Genomic DNA, 17,355 nt, shown 5'->3' with positions numbered 1-17,355 from the left:
TTCTCTGTCTACTTAAAGAGCATGATCCTGGTCTGTTACAAAAACAAAACAGTTGACTGATTGTTTCAAATAAACTTCACTCAACAAATAGGTAATTAAATGCACTAGCGGAGTTCAAAATTAAATCTTTGTAAAGTGAATTGTTCCCATTTGATTTTTTTCAACCAGACCAGATATTCAAAGTCTACACCGTATTTGCTTAGTGAAGTGCAACTACACAGAATAGGACAAACGGTGAATGACTTTAAAGTTTTTATTAGGCTCTGTGTGAATATCTCATTAAGCTCTGTGCAAATAGTCCTCCAGCAGAATAAACTGTTTTCCAAGGGCCCATGGGAACTGTCCTTAAGTGACCCAGAAAAAAAAAAAAAAAAGCGTTACTCTGATATACCTATTAATAATGTCTTCCAATTATACAGATGATTGCTTTGTCCCATAGCCAAACTGGGACTGGAATGTTAGGCCCTTGACTCAAACCTGTTCACTAGACCCAGAAGCCAGAACTTAGGTGAGATAAAGTGGGAATGGCAGCCAGTTATATATAGAAAGGCAGAGCTAAGAAGCACAGGTGGCTACATGAAAAATGGCCTGGAGAACCTTCCTGTTGTATTCACTAAGGTCAATGAAAGCCTTAGTGCCTTTGAAAATGTCGCCTTCTCCAAGATAACTTTCTTTGAGATACAAGGAAATCTAACTTTAACCCATGAATTAGTTCGGGGATCAAGCTGCTCTGTGGGCTGCCCATCTTTGGCAAGTAGATGACCTGCTGTTCAGATGTCCCCTTGAGCAACTGCCCAACTGTTTTGAAATTCAGATCAGAATTTACTGCTAAATCATATAAACCACTGACATCCCCACATTACAAGGAACAAGGACAAGGTCCTCCAGCAAGTCAATTTCCCAACATCCTGGAAACATGAGTTGCTCAGTGAGGTCATTGTATACTGTGGACAAGTGACTGCCTGTGTATCTGTGTATCTGACTCAAACTCTAATAATCATGCAGCTTTCTGGCACTATATGGGGAAACTACAGACCAAATCCAATGTGAGGCAAAGGCCTGAAAGCTGATTTCCCCCTGGAATCATGTGACTCTTTTAAAATAAGAGTCCAGCTGTTGTTTACATCTTGATTTGGTTTATGAGCAACTTGTACACCCTGGTGAGGCCAAGAGTAATGGCATTTAGGCCATATGCCAGGTAAGCAGGGACCAAAAAATACCCTATATGCTAAGCCCATGGAATAAACACACTGCAATGGTGACATCTGAAATAGGAGGAAGTAAGAAGGGCCCAGACTGTTGGTATACTAATGTAGTGAGCTGAGAATGGCTATTGAAAGACAGTCTTACCTTCAGGCTATAATGAACTTGACTGACTCTAAAGATCCTAAGGCAACTTGTTTTCTTTCATGGGCCCCCTAAGGTTGAACGGACATGAGCTAGAAACAATCTCCCAAAGAGCGGAGTTACTGAAGTCCACTTTCTCCCAACCTAGAAACCTAAGAGCCTTTCTGAATTTTCACATAATGTGGATTGGAATTGAACATCATAGGGCTCCTGGAATATTAGTGCCACTTGAAATCAACTTTTTAATTACAGTGATTGAAATGAGGCCGGTCACGGTGGCTCACACCTGTAATCCCAGCACTTTGGGAGGCTGAAGCAGGCATATTACCTGAGGTCAGGAGTTCGAGACCAGCCTGGCCAATATGGTGAAACCCTGTCTCAACTAAAAATACAACAATTGGCTGGGCATGGTGGCACATGCCTGTAATCCCAGCTACTCGGGAGGCTAAGGCAGGAGAATCACTTGAACCTGGGAGGCAGAGGTTGCAGTGAGCCAAAATTGTGCCACTGCACTCCAGCCTAGGCAACAGAGTAAGACTCTGTCTCAGAATAAATAAATAAAAATAAAAATAAATACAGTGATTGAAATGTTTATGGTCCCAACATTGGAATTTTATTTTTTTTTAGACGCAGCTTCTCTCTGTTGCTCAGGCTAGAGTGGAGTGGCATGATCTAGGCTCACTGTAACCTCCATCTCCTAGGTTCAAGGAACTCTTGTGCCTCAGCCCCCTGAGTAGCTGGGAGTACAGGCATGTGCCACCACACCCAGCTAGTTTTTTTGTATTTTTAGTAGAGACGAGGTTTTGCCATGTTGGCCAGGCTGGTCTCTATAACTCCTGACCTCAAGTGATCTGCCTGCCTCAGCCTCCCAAAGTTCTGGGATTACAGGTGTGAGCCACCGCGCCTGGCCCCAACATTGGAATTTTGATCTCTGGAAAATAAAACACTTTTCCATCATGAGTATTTTAACACCATAGTGGCAATCAAATTATCCTTTAATAAGTGAGAAACTGAGCAGCACAGACTCAAATGGAACCTCAAAAGGAATTCCAGGGCGGAGACCAACCTAGAAACTACAATTTCTAACTCTAGACTTGAGTCTCAGATCTCTTGGTTTCTCATTTTATTTCTTTTTTTAAAAAAATTCTAGCTAAGTGTTCTTTAACAAAATATGTAGGGTGGGAAAACTTGCTTTCTCATTATTCATACTTTAATTTCCCACCAAATTAGATAAGCGGCCAAGGGCCACGGTGTTCACATTTCCCCCAGAAAATACTACCATATAGAAGGCTATCATCTGAAGATTCTGCATAGTCCTGGAGACGTTCTTGTAGTATAGCATAGTCTTCTGTTCACTTTTTTTTTTTTGGTTAAGACAAAGTCTTACTCTGTTGCCCAGGCTGGAGTGCAGTGGCACAACCTTGGCTCACTGTAGCCTCGACCTCCTGTGCTCAAGTGATCCTCCCACCTCAGCCTCCCAATTAACTGTGACCACAGGTGTGCTACCACGCCCATCTAATTTCTGTATTTTTTGGAAGGATGGGGTTTCACTATCTTGCCCAGACTGGTCTCGAACCCCTGGGCTGAAGTGAGGCACTTTGCCTTTCTCGGCCTCACAAAGTGCTAGAATTACAAGTGTGAGCCACTGTGCCCGGCCCTGTTCACATTTTGTCTCTTGTTAATTAGGCCGCTGAAAAGGACTGATTTTTTTTTTTTTTTTTTGTAATGGAGTCTTACTCTGTTGCCCAGGCTGGAGTGCAGTGGTGCAATCTTGGCTCACTGTAACCTCCGCCTCCCAGGTTCAAGCGATCCTCCCACCTCAGCCTCCCGAGTAGCTGGGATTACAGGTGTGAGCCACCACGCCCAGCTAATTTTTGTATTTTCTAGTAGAAATGAGGTTTCACCATGTTGGCCAGGCTGGTCTCGAACTCCTGACCTCAGGTGATCAGTCTGCCTCAGCCTCCCAAAGTGCTTGGACTACAGGCGTGAGCCACTGTGCCTGGCTGTTATCTTTTTTTAAAGTAGGTTTTCATTAAAGGCCCACTCATATTCTGAGAACAGGATACCCAGCTGTGGTTTTGCTTAAAGTTTATGTAGGCTTATGCAAAATTAAATACGAAAGTCAGAGGTGGGTCAATGAGCCTGTTATTATTCTCATTTTTCCCCTAAATCTCTCTTGCTTCTCATAACTTGCTGTCACTATTCCTGACTAAAACAGAACCCAGAAAAATGGAACAAAAGGAATAGGGTTAAAGCAGAGGGATCTGGTGGTGAGGAATGCTGGCAGATGAATATGGCACCTAGAGGGCTCCTTAAAGGAAACAGGAAAGTGGTCAAGGCTAGTGGGAGCCAAAAAAAACCTGGAGGCAGAACTGTCGGATTTGCAACATTCACATCTTCCGGGGTACTGGCTGACTCCTGGGGACCATGCCTATCCAAGACTCTCATCACCCACCACGGCCCTGGCTAGATCTCCCACGCTGGAGAAGGCCCTGGGTCCCTTGTCCCTCAGTGCCTGCCCTTCCCACGGAGGAACGGCTGCACATGTTCCCTCGGACCCACAGGCCAGTCCTCACTCTCTGGCAACGAGGCTTTCCATTTAATATTTTCAAAAGGAAAAAAGATGTTTCGAAATCTGAATGTGAACTCCACTTTTGGAGAGCATGTTCTCAACAAGACATTCACAGATACTCTCAAATGTTTTCATCCTTTCTGACTCCTCCAACCAAAGGCATTTCTCTAAAACATCTCCCCTTATTCACAAAAAAGCTTCGACAACTCCAAGGCACCATGGTGACAGGCATTTTATAAATGTTTTATTAGAGACTAAATTGCCACAGTCTACTCCAGATGATTAATTTTTAAAAAATATGTCAAATTTAGGCCGGGTGCAGTGGCTCACACCTGTAATCCCAACACTTTGGGAGGCCAAGGTGGACAGATCACTTGAGGTCAGGGGATCGAGACCAGCCTGGACAAAATGACGAAACGCTGTGTCTATTAAAAATATAAAAATTAGCCAGGCATGGTGGCAGGCCTGTAATTCCATCTACTCAGGAGGCTAAGGCAGAAGGATCACCTGAACTTGGGAGACGGAGGTTGCAGTGAGTTGAGATTGCACCACTGCACTCCAGCATGGACGACAGAGCAAGGCTTCGTTTCAGAAAAAAAAAAAAAAGAAAAGTCAAATTTAACCCACCCAATTTATAATCCTAGAGTCAAGGGCCCTAGAAACCCAGAAACTAGTACCGGCTCTGCCCTAAAGTATCTATGGATTGGGACATGTCACAGAACCTCTTTGGGCCTCAGCCTTTTTATCTAAAAACTGAGGTTTTACACCAGCCAACGGTGACTCACCCAGCCCTATGGGAGGCCAAGGTGGGAGGATCGCTTGAGCCCCAGAGTTCAAGATCAGCCTAGGCAACATAGTGAAATGCTGTTTTTATTTTAAAAAAATTTTTTTAAATTAGCCAGCTGGGTGTGGTGGTGTGTGTCTATATTCCCAGATCTATTTTTTTTTTCCTTGATATTTGTGTTTTCCTACTCTGGAAGCTGAGGTGGAAGGACTGCTTGAGCCCAGGAGTTCGAGACTGCAGTGAGCTATGATCACAGTACTGCACTCAAGCCTGGGCAACAGAGCAAGACCCTGACTGTAAAAAAATTTTTTTACATTAATTTTTAAAAGTGAGGTTTTTACCTGATGATTGTGTAGGCTTCTCCTAGCTCCAAAGTATCTGGCTCCTACGACTCTAAATATAACCTTCAAGGAAAGTGGAGCTGGTTTACTCTTTTCTGATAATATCAAGCCATTCCTGGCTGGGCGTGGTGGCTCATGTCTGTAATCCCAGCACTTTGGGAGACCAAGGGGGGCAGATCACCTGAAGTCGGAAGCTGGAGACCAGCCTGGCCAACATGGCAAAACCCCGTCTCTACTAAAAATACAAAAAAACTTGCCAGGCGTGGTGGTACACGCCTGCAGTCTCAGCTACTCGGGAGGCTGAGGCAGGAGAATAGCTTGAACTGGGAGGCAGAGGTTGCAGTGAGCCAAGATCACACCACTGCACTCCAGCCTGGGCAATAGAGTGAGACTCTGTCTCACAAAACAAACAAACAAACAAAAAAAAACAAGCCATTCCTGAAGTCATCACATGCCCCATCATACCTCAGAAGAAATTTTCTCGTAATAATTTTATTAATTAATTAACACTGTAACTTTCTGAGAGAACATGCAGAAAACTTCAGTTCATTTAGAAGCTGCCACTTCAGTGCTGGATGCTTCCTTGAAGAATTAGTTTGTTCTTCTGGCTGGTATTTCTATAGCCTCAGTTTGAACAAGTATTTTTACAATTTCTCATTAAATCAGGCTGATATTATCTCCTACTTGGAGAAACCCTATTCTGGTTTCCGGATCTCTAAAAGTATTTCAGATTTTAGGAAGCTGATGGAACTAGAGGTAGATGCCCCACAGTGGGCCTGATCAAGGCCTGACTGCAAACCATGGTGGTGCTGATCACTGTTGCCTGCACACCGTCATTCTTCCAGGAAGCACCATGGCAGATGCCGGTGGAGTCACAGAGAGGGCACACAGCATTGAGGCCCTTCCTATGCCCCACCCTCAAATGCAATAAAAGGGGCATGAATCAGGGTTCTTTCACACAACCCACCAGAGCTTTAGGGCTCTAGAATCAACTGCTTAGACTTTGAGATTTTAAGAGTTTATAAAATACAAACAGGAATGTTGTAAAGATGTTTTTATTTTTATTTTTAAAGACAAGGTCTTGCTCTGTTGCCAGGTTGGAGTGCAGTGGCACAATCATGGCTCACTGCAGCCTCAGTCCCCCAGGCTCAAGTGATCCTCCCACCTCAGCCTTCCTAGTAGTTGGGACTATAGGCACACACCACCAATGCCTGGCTTTTTAAATTTTTTTGTAGAGACTGGGTCTCCCTATGTTGCCCAGGCTGGTCTCAAACTCCTGGGCTCAAGCAACCCTCCTGCTTCAGCCCTCCAAAGTGCTGGGATTACTGGCGTGAGCCACTGTGCCCGGCCTAAAGATGTCTTTAAATCAAGAAAACATTCCGCATTCTAGCCTATATTTGTGCCTCACAAGAATATAAAGTAGAGACTCTAGCCTGCTGTTGCTTCTCTCTCCAGGCATGTAGGTGGGACATCCCAGGTTCCAGCCCAGCCTTCTTATCATTCCTGCCCCTAGTCTTGGGGTGAAGGTGGAGGAGAGGCTTGCAGAGGCCGTGATGGCAGGTTCTGGGATATCTAGGGACCTTATAAATTCTAGGGGCCCGAGAAGTCAGAGGATGGTCAAGCAGTGGATAGCGAGGGCTGGTGGGCGTCTGCCCCATGATGGGGAAAGGGTGCTCGTGAAGCAGACACAGAGTGGGTCCTCTAGAGCACAGGGCCGAGGAGCCCCTGGCTGTCCAGGCCTGAAGGCAGTACTGCTGCATTCCATTCTAGCCAAAATAAACTAAGTCTTTAGGCCTCTTTAAAGGCACCAAATACTGAAAAAGCTGTGGAGGTTTTCTGTACCTTCATGCGTAGAGCAGGTACGCACTGATTTGAAGAGTAGTTAGTGTGTCTCCCATACTGTGCTGTTCATTGGTGCCCTCCCCTGGCTATTCAGTAGATGGGGGTGGTGGAGGCAGCTCCTTTGAATGATGAACTATCTGGAGAAAAGCAAGCCTGCTGGGGCTCCAGGGCTGAGCATATTTTGGGAAGTTCATCAATTGGTTCCTAAAAAAAAACACCTTAATTCATAAAATTTGAAGTCTTAAATAAATCTACCAAGGTATGTGATGGGGCAAACTCTCCCTGCAGAAACAGGCTTCATGAATCTTCAGGCCTCACTTCAGCCGGGCGGGTGGAGTGGAACTGAAGAGTGCACAGGAGTGTATTCATAGCACGTGAATGATTTAGGTCACTGACGTGCTTGGTCCCAAGAGGGCAGCCCGCCCCACCTGACACCACTGCACCAGAGGTTTCCACTAACTGGAAGGCTTTTCAACAAGCCAGAGTTTCTGTCCTGATTTCTTATGCTTAGGTCCTTTCTTTTTAAAATCCAATCTGTCTTGCTCTGTGATGTCAGTCTTACTAGAAGTAGAACAAGTCCATACTAGGGAGAAATGTAAATGGTGCACTGTATTTCTCCAAGTCTGACTGTACAGGTTCTCAGAAACTTCCCTAGCCTTAAAAAATCAGGGGGAAAAGCCTCTGGAGAAAAAGACAGGGGCTTCCTGGGAATTGATCAGGTTTTGACTTCCTTCTCCTGCACCAAAACCAAGCTTTAACTCACGTCTGTCCCATGTGAGCTGACAAGGAGGGCTTTCTTAAGCCTGAGCAAACACAGACAATATTATGTATTGTTAGCGGTGGAAGGACCAAATCCAGGTGGCCATTATAGCAGTTTGCTTGTTTTCAACCTTTTAAGGCCTAAGGGAGCTTTCCTGGCAGAGCGGATATAAGCAGTGCTGGCTGCTCCCGTAGGTGCCTGGCTACATGCTACCACACAGTGATGCAGAATGTCTACACCCCTCCCCAGATGGAGCATGAACTGCAGCTGAGCCTCGACAAGGTCCCCTTGTCTTTCTGCTGTGTAACTAGTCTGCAGAGGTCCTCCTTGGACATGTGATGGTTTAAAAGGACTATGTATGAAGCAGAGGAGAGTCAGGGGTTTTTAATTCGATATTTTTCAGATGGCTAAGCGTAGTAACCTTTTAAGAACGTCAACACTTTGGGAGGCCAAGACAGGAGGCTTGCTCGAGCCCAGAAGTTTGAGACCAGCTTGTGCAACAGAGTGAGACACCATCTCCACAAAAAACTTTAATTTAAAAAATTAGCCAGGCATGGTGTTGCGTACCTGTAGTCCCAGCTACTTGGGAGGCTGAGGTGGGAGGATCACTTGAGCCCAGGAGATCCAGGGTGTAGTGAGCCATGATCGCACCTGTGCACTCCAGCCTGGGTGACAGAGCGAGACCTTGTCTCAACCAAAAAAAAAAAAAAAAAGAGTGTCAACAGAAAAGAGGTGGCACATGCCCTTGTCTGCTGCCTGCTCTTTTAGACCACTGGAAGTACAAGTGAGATCAAACCCGGAGCAAAGATGTAAACTTCCAGGTCTAGAGAGACTTAGTTCTCTTCTCTAAATGACGTAAAATTCCTAATTTGCCAGAGGGATATGCCTAAGTAATTCCTAAGGACAGTAAATATATATAACTTGGTTAGAAGGGAAGAGAGGGTGAAAATGAAACCAGGTAAAATGAAGGGAAAATTGTGTATCTTGGCGTAAAATTTTAATTCAAACAAGAACGCTGGAGCTCATCACACAGACCTATACTACACACTACACACCAGAAGGTTACAAAGACAAGTATACCCATCTTTATTTCTACTAAACATCTAGTAAATATACGACACATCAACACAACTCATCCAACTATAATACATATCCCTTCACCTCTGATTGACATTAACTCTCTCAATATCTAGTCTTGTAAGACTCTCTTCCTGTTTTAGATGTAAGGTAACTCAGCTTAGTTACCTAAAGTCATGGCAACATCAACTATTAAGGCTGATCAGGTGTTAAAGCTCTTCTAATTTAATTCTCTCATTTTAAGATGAGGGGGTTATGTGTCTTGTCCGATACACACAGCTAGTCAGTGGCAAGACCAAAAGTGGAAATTGAGTTCTCCACTCCCAGTGAAGTGTCTTTTAGCCCTTGCTATCTTCCTGATGACTGTTTAAATCAAAAAGCTTTTTGTCTACTTGTACCATGTTCAAGTAGGAAGAGATTTATTTTGAATTGCTTTGAATGGCTTAATTCAGATAGAATATTACATGTTGAATAAAAATATACTGTAATATACAGACCATGCTGAATGAAAATATACCATAATATACAACGTGGTCTGTATATCACAGTATATTTTTATTCAGCATGCTAAAACCTACAAAGGGATCTATAGTCCCTTCTAGGTCACAGGGACCATAGATTTGGGTCACTCACCACTAGAGGGCACTCAGATTTTCCCAGTTACTTTACAGAGGCTTCCAAATTCAGGGCACAAAATGAATTTTATCAACACAGTGACATTTCCTATCAGTAATAACAAGTAAATAGCCATTTCCCCAGAAATATTAAGTGGATGCAAACATACTGGTTCTGGGCATTTATATAAGTGTATATATAAATTTATAAATTAGGCCGGACATGGCGGCTCACGCCTGTAATCTCAGCACTTTGGGAGGCCGAGGTGGGCGGATCATCTGAGGTCAGGAGTTCAAAACCAACCTGGCTAACGTGGTGAAACCCCGTCTGTACAAAATGTATATACATATCATATATATACACATCAGACACTATGCCCAGAACCAGTAGTTTTGCATCCACTTAGTATTTCTGGCAAAATGTGGAAAAATGCCTGTGTGTGCATGTACACACACATACACACACACACAAATACATGTATGTATATATACACATAAACATATTGTTATAATTCATATATAGTTGTTATATTCTAATATATAAATATTTATATATAAACATTTGTTATACTTAATTTACTATTTTATATTCAAACTTGATGTGTTCTTTTTTTTTTTTTTTTTTTTTTTGAGACAGAGTCTTGCTCTGTCGCCCAGGCTGGAGTACAGTGGCGCAATCTCGGCTCACTGCAAGCTCCGCCTCCCGGATTCACGCCATTCTCCTGCCTCAGCCTCTGGAGTAGCTGGTACCCGGCTAATATTTTTAGTAGAGACGGGGTTTCACCGTGGTCTCAATCTCCTGAACTCGTGATCCACCCGCCTCGGCCTCCCAAAGTGCTGGGATTACAGGCGTGAGCCACCGCGCCCGGCCTGATGTGTTCTTAAAGGACTCAAGTGGTAGGTAGATTTTTGAAGTAAAAAATAAACTTGAAAATTAACTTGCCTCCCAAACACTCGCACAAAGCCTAGAGGGCTCCTGCCAAAATCTGTGGGCCTGCAGTATTCTAAGTAAATCATGCTTGTTTTGAGGGTCCTTGGATATTGTGATTTAAAAGAGACAGAAGGAGAAAAGGAGAACTTTCTCTGCTATCAAGGAAATGAATACATTTGATAGCAATGAATACAAGCCAGGCAATTTCTTTCACCTTCCAGTTTATCAACATTGAAGGCCTTATTCTGGTCATGTAGGGCATTTTCTAGAGATTTATACCTGGAACCCTGGAAATCCAGTTTCTGGAGGAGGACTAAACACTTTTTTGGCTGTGTTATTTAAATTTTGAAAATGCCTATTCCATATGCTTAAAGGAAATTAATAAACAGTAGCTATTAACTACTATGATAGCGCTATCCTGCCTGGAAAAAAAAAGTCTTAAGAATCATCTTGCCAGCCGGGTGCGGTGGCTCAAGCCTGTAATCCCAGCACTTTGGGAGGCCGAGGCGGGCGGATCACGAGGTCAGGATCGAGACCATCCTGGCTAACACGGTGAAACCCCGTCTCTACTAAAAATACAAAACATTAGCTGGGCGTGTTGGCGGGCGCCTGTAGTCCCAGCTACTCGGGAGGCTGAGGCAGGAGAATGGCGTGAACCCGGGAGGTGGAGCTTGCAGTGAGCCGAGATCGCACCACTGCACTCCAGCCTGGGGGACAGAGTAAGACTCCGTCTCAAAAAAAAAAAAAAAAGAATCATCTTGCCAGGCGCAGTGGTTCACGCCTATAATCCCAGCACTTTGGGAGGCTGAGGTGGGTGGATCACCTGAGGCCAGGAGTTCAAGACCAGCCTGGCCAACATGGTGAAACCCCGTGTCTACTAAAAATACAAACATTAGTTGGGCGTGGTGGTGGGCACCCGTAATGCCTCAGGAGGCTGAGGCAGGAAAATACTTGAACCCAAGAGGCAGAGGTTGCAGTGCGGTGGAAGTTGCAGTGAGCAGAGATTAAGCCATTGCACTCCAGCCTGGGCAAGAAGAGCAAAACTCCATCTCAAAAAAGGCCGGGCACGGTGGCTCACGCTTGTAATCCCAGCACTTTGGGAGGCCGAGGCAGGTGGATCACGAGGTCAGGAGATCAAGACCACGGTGAAACCCTGTCTCTACTAAAAATACAAAAAATTAGCCGGGCGTGGTGGCGGACGCCTGTAGTCCCAGCTACTCGGAGAGGCTGAGGCAGGAGAATGGCATGAACCCGGGAGGCGGGGCTTGCAGTGAGCCGAGATCGCGGCACTGCACTCCAGCCTGGGCGACAGAGCGAGACTCCGTCTCAAAAAAAAAGAATCGTCTTGTTGAAGAAGGGTGACGAAGTGGGGGAGGAGTTCTGCAGAACACCCACACCTCTGGCTGTCTTGTCATAGTTGTTAGTGATGAACACTCTGGACTCTGCTGAATAGTTTTCCTGCCCCATGGCACTTACCTGATAAGGACCAGAGTGCGTTTGCCAAGTACTGTGGAAAACGGTATTGAAAAAGGATACATCTAATTCACTCTGGAAGAGAGAAAAAGAGTGCAAGGGTTAGAACAAAGACACTGGGGCCTGTTGCTCTTAGCAGAGTCAGACTGAAGAGGCTTCTGCATTCATAGCAGCGGCCTCTCCTACCTGCTTCTGGGCTTGGTGGCCACAGCAGTCTGACTCTGCCAAGGCCCTGAGTTTGGGACTATAATTTTTTTAAATATAGGCTGTAGTTCAAAGGAATTTTACAGTCCAATACGATTCATCTTTAGGAAGCAGAGGGAAAAAGAAACTAACTCAGCCTTTACAGATGTAGGTAATTTGATGTGTGTATCAGAGATCTTAACAATGTGCCACACCCTTTGAATCCACTGATGTTACTTCTAGGAGTTTATCCTAAGGAAAAAATTAGACAATGGCACTATGATATATGACAGGATATTCAGGGTAATGGTGTTTGTAATAGCAAATTATGGATAATAACCTAAATATCTATCAAGGAGGGGAACTAATTAAGTAAACCGTAGCATATCCACAAATGATGTAGACATATAAGTACTCACATATTGTTAAAAAAAGTTACAAAATGTATACATAGTATTATCCTATGTATGTATAAAGGTCAAGGTATATATGGTTACATAGCTACAGACAGACATAGAAAGTCTAAAAGGAAATGTACCTAACAGCAGTTATCAGTAACTGATGGGCTTACTGATGATCTTCTTCTCACTTAAAAAAATCTATTTTATTTATTTATTTCAAGAAAGTATTTATTTATTTTGAGTCAGTCTGTCGCCCAGGCTGGAGTGCAGTGGCATGATCTTGGTTCATTACAACCTCCGCTTCCTGGGTTCAAGCAGTCCTCCCACCTCTGCCTCCCAAGTAGCTGGGACTAGAGGTGTGCGCCACCACACCTGGCTAATTTTTGTATTTTTTGTAGAGACGGGGGTTTTGCCGTGTTGCCCAGACTGGTCTTGAACTCCTGAGCTCAAGCAATCCACCTGCCTCAGCCTCCCAAAGTGCTGGGATTACAGGTGTGAGCCATCATGGCTGGCCAAAAAATACATTACTTTTTAAAGAGCAGTTTTAGGTTCACAGCAAAATTGAGAGGGAGGTACACAGATATCCCATGCTCCGTGTCCCTCCGAATGTGCAGCCTCCTCCCATGATCAGCATTCCCCACCTACATCATTCTTACCCAAATTCCACAGTTTACATTCGGGTTCACTCTGCTGTTGTACATTCTTTGGGTTTAGACAAATGCATAACTACATGTATTCGCTTTCCTCTTTCTCTTTGCTTATATGTTTTAAAATTTTGTAAATAAAATAGGTATTTATGCAGTGAAAAAAGTATGGAGGAAGAAAAAAGCAAAGGGAATTAAGTTCAAACATGAAAGGACTTAAGGTTTGTCAAATGCAGTACTGAAAATCCCGATATCACTTCTTCAACAGCAACAACCCTCACCTCTGGCAAAGCTGCCTCCTTTGAAGCTAACTGGGTTGGTTTTTTGTTTTAAAAATGTGATGCTGAGATGCTTCTCTCAGCCCCAGACAGCATGAGACTGATCTCCAAATTTAAGATTTGGAAATTCTTGAAGATTAAAAATAGCCACAGAAAGAATGTTTAAAATTCACAAACCTAAAAATAAATCTTACATGACAAGGCTGTCTCTGTGAGGGGGACAGATCCTATTTTCTTTCCCGTAGTGCTCTTTTCCCTCTTCCTCTTCTTCTTTTTGCTATGGTTTGATCCTAAGCCAAGTTGTCCCTTAGTACCTACTGTCCAAGTCCTGCATAATCACCTGGCTGAAATTAAATTCTAATCTTTACTTTTGTGGTTTATGTGGTCACTGACTCTCCCTAAAATTATACCTATAATTCAGCAATATGCTATTTATTCTCAGTTACTGAATATAATAATAATTTTTAAAACCTTAGCAATGATAGTACTTGTACCCACTTTTTATTCTCCTAGGTTTAGAACATTATTATTTTGGGAAATTATATTCTTCTTGGTGGGTGTCACCTTGAAATGGCTAATCATGGTCAGTTCTGATCACAGACCCTGACTTGCAACTAGTCCGTCTAAACAAGAGAGTGCTCATCACAAGGTAAGCAGAAGCTAGAGCTACGCTGTGCAATATGGTAAACACCAGCCTCATGTGGAGATTTAAATTAAGTAAAATTAAAACTTCATTTCCTCAGTTATACTAACTGCATTTCAAGTGCTCAAGAGCCACATCTGGCTAATGCCTACTGTACTGGATGGCACAGGTACAGAACATTCCTATCTCTGCAGGAAGTTTTACTGAACAGTGCTGGTCTATGGTGCTCTTGCCAAGCAATCAACACAGAGATAGATTTTAAAGCCAGTCTCCATGTCCTCTGTCCCCAAGGCCAGTCTCTGGAATGACCACCTCTTGGTCTCTTTCAGCTTTGGAAGGCACTTCCAAAGCCCCTTCCTGGCTAGATGCATTACCACATCACAGACCACAAGGCATGTTCCCAACACCAACTCTTGAATCAAGAAAAGGCTGATAACGGCCTGGCGTGGTGGCTCACGCCTGTAATCCCAGCACTTTAGGAGGCCGAGGCGGGTGGATCAAGAGGTCAGGAAATCGAGACCATCCTGGCCAATATGGTGAAACCCCGACTCTACTAAAAATACAACAATTAGCTGGGTGTGGCAGCATGTGCCTGTCATCCCAGCTACTCGGGAGGTTGAGGCGGGAGAATTGCTTGAACCAGGGAGTCGGAGGTTGCAGTGAGCCGAGATTGCGCCACTGCACTCCAGCCTGGCGACAGAGCGAGAATCCATCTCAAAAAAAAAAAGAAAAAGAAAAGAAAAAAGAAAAAAAAACAAAAATGGCTGACAGCAAGCCTCATGAACTAAGGCAATGATTACCAAAATTAAGCATGTACCAGAATCACCTGGAATCACCTGGAAGTCTTCTTAAAACAGATTTCTGGGCCTCGACCTACAGCTTCTGATGCAACGGTCTGGGGTGGGGCCCAGAATTTGTATTTCTAACAAGTTCTCAACTTATGCTAATGGTCCAGGAATCAGACTTTGAGAACTGCTGCACTAAGATAATGAAGACAGGCTAGCTGACTGTCCCATGAAGAAGGAGTTTGCCAAACCTCACTTCTGGCATTAGGAGGTGAGCTGAAGACAACTTCCTAATCGGACTTTTGCCCTTTCCAGGTTTTAGTGCACACAGTATTACTAATTATGGAGCACATTCTGCTCACTGCCTCAGGAAGAAGCTTGGAAAAATTCCTTGTTTTTATTTAAATGTGAAATGAAATAAAACAACTTTATTTATTTATTTACTTTTTTGAGACGGAGTTTCACTCTTGCTGCCCAGGGTAAAGTGCAATGGCGTGATCTCAGCTCACGGCAACCTCCACCTCCCAGGTTCAAGCGATTCTCCTGCCTCGGCCTCCTGAGTAGCTGGGATTACAGGCATGCGCCACCATGCCCAGCTAATTTTGTATTTTTAGTAGAGACGGGGTTTCTCCATATTGATCAGGCTGGTCTCGAACTCCCGACCTCAGGTGATCCACCCGCCTCGGCCTCCCAAAGTGCTGGGATTACAGGTGTGAGCCACTGCGCCTGGCCATAAAACAACTTTAAAAAAATAAGCTTGTGCTGGCCGGGTGTGGTGGCTCACACCTGTAATCCCAGCACTTTGGGAGGCTGAGGCGGGTGGATCACCTGAGGTTGGGAGTTCGAGACCAGCCTGACCAACATGGAAAAAGTAGAAACTCTGTCTCTACTAATAATACAAAAATTAGCCGGGCATGGTGGCGCATGCCTGTAATCCCAGCATTTTGGGAGGCCGAGGCAGGCGGATCACCTGAGGTCAGGAGTTTGAGACCAGCCTCAACATGGAGAAACCTCGTCTCTACTAAAAATACAAAATTAGCCGGGCGTGGTGGCTCACGCCTGTAATCCCAGCACTTTGGGAGGCCGAGGCGGGCGGATCACGAGGTCAGGAGATCGAGACCATCCTGGCTAACACGGTGAAACCCCGTCTCTACTAAAAATACAAAAAATTAGCCAGGCGTGGTGGCGGGCACCTGTAGTCCCAGCTACTCAGAAGGCTGAGGCAGGAGAATGGCGTGAACTTGGGAGGCGGAGCCTGCAGTGAGCCAAGTTCATGCTACTGCACTCCAGCCTGGGCGACAGAGTGAGATTCTGTCTCAAAAAAAAAAATAAAAATAAAAATAAAAATAAAAATACAAAATTAGCCAGGCATGGTGGTGCATGCCTGTAATCCCAGCTACTCAAGAGGCTGAGGCAGGAGAACTGCTTGAACCTGGGAGGTGGAGGTTGTGGTGAGCTGAGAGCATGCCATTGTACTCCAGCCTGGGCAACAAGAGCAATATTCTGTCTCAAAAAAAAAAAAAAAAAATTTGGTATATCTATCCATACAATGGAATATCATCTGGCAAGAAAAAGGAAAGAAGTATTGACATATGCTATAACATGGATGGATCTTGAAAACACTACACTCAATGAAAGAAGCCAGTCACACAAAAATCACATGTTGTATGATTCTATTTATATGAAATATCTAGAACAGACAAATCTATAGAGACAGGAAGTAGCTTAGGTATACATCCAAAAGAAAGGAAATCAATACGTTAAGAGATGTCTGCAGTCCAATGTTTATTGTAGCACTGTTCACAATAGCCAAAATATGGAATCAACCAAAGCACCCACCAACGGATGAATGGATAAAGAAAATACGGTATATATACACAATAGAATACTATTCAGCCATAAAAAAGAATAAAACCCTATCATTTGCAGAAACATGTATGGAACTGAAAGTCATTATGTTAAGTGAAATAAGTCAGGCACCAAAAGACAAATATCACATGTTCTCATTCATGTGGGAAGTAAAAAAGTAGATATCACGAAGATAGACAGTAAATTGGTGGTTACCAAAAGCTGGGAAAGGAAGAGGAAAAAAGGAAATGAAGAGAGGTAGACTAATGGGTGCAAATATGCAATTAGATAGAAGAAATAAGACCTAGTGTTTGATAAGTCAGTAGGGTGACTACGGTTAATAATAATCTATTGTATATTTCAAAATAGCTAAGAGAATAATTCAAATGTTCCTAGCATAAAGAAAATATAAATATTTAAGGTGATAGAGATCCTAATTATCCTGATTTGGTTTTTATCCATTATATGAATGTATCAAATTATCACAAGTATTCTGAAAATATCTACATCTCTTATGTATCAATATAAAAAATAAAAATAAAAAACTTAACAAGAAAAAAAGATAGATCACTGGTTACCTGGTGTGGATGGAGGGGGATAATGAGGGGGAAATGCTAATGGGTACGTTTCTTTGTCAGGTGATGAAATTTCCTAAAATCCTCCCACCTCAACCTCCTGAGTATCTGTCACTACAGGTGCTTACCTCCACACCCAGCTTAATTATACACTTTATTTTATTTATTTATTTATTTATTTATTTGAGATGGAGTCTTGCTCTGTCGCCCAGGCTGGAGTGCACTGGCACGATCTCAGCTCACTCACTGCAAGCTCC

General features: G+C 43.7%; 1 protein-coding gene across 2 annotated transcripts in view; it reads right to left on the bottom strand.

Moving 5' to 3' along the window:
* AP4S1 (adaptor related protein complex 4 subunit sigma 1) overlaps window positions 1–17,355 on the bottom strand; it is a 70,981-nt gene continuing 53,626 nt past the window's right edge. The window contains exons 5-6 of one of the 2 annotated variants that reach the window (XM_032180186.2): window positions 11,745–11,816; window positions 1–344 (exon numbers count right to left, since the gene is read on the bottom strand). In XM_032180186.2, the coding sequence (XP_032036077.2) occupies window positions 105–344; window positions 11,745–11,816 (312 nt within the window). In that variant the 3' untranslated portion in view covers window positions 1–104. Of the gene's footprint in view, window positions 345–6,353; window positions 7,091–11,744; window positions 11,817–17,355 lie in introns of those variants that run through there. The other variant, XM_032180188.2, reaches the window with a different exon arrangement.

The sequence above is a fragment of the Hylobates moloch genome, unplaced genomic scaffold (assembly GCF_009828535.3).
Source record: "Hylobates moloch isolate HMO894 unplaced genomic scaffold, HMol_V3 SCAFFOLD_16, whole genome shotgun sequence".
NCBI classification, from domain to species: Eukaryota; Metazoa; Chordata; class Mammalia; order Primates; family Hylobatidae; genus Hylobates; species Hylobates moloch.
Note: the sequence above shows the minus strand (reverse complement) of the source record. Positions and strands in the feature narration are given on the sequence as shown.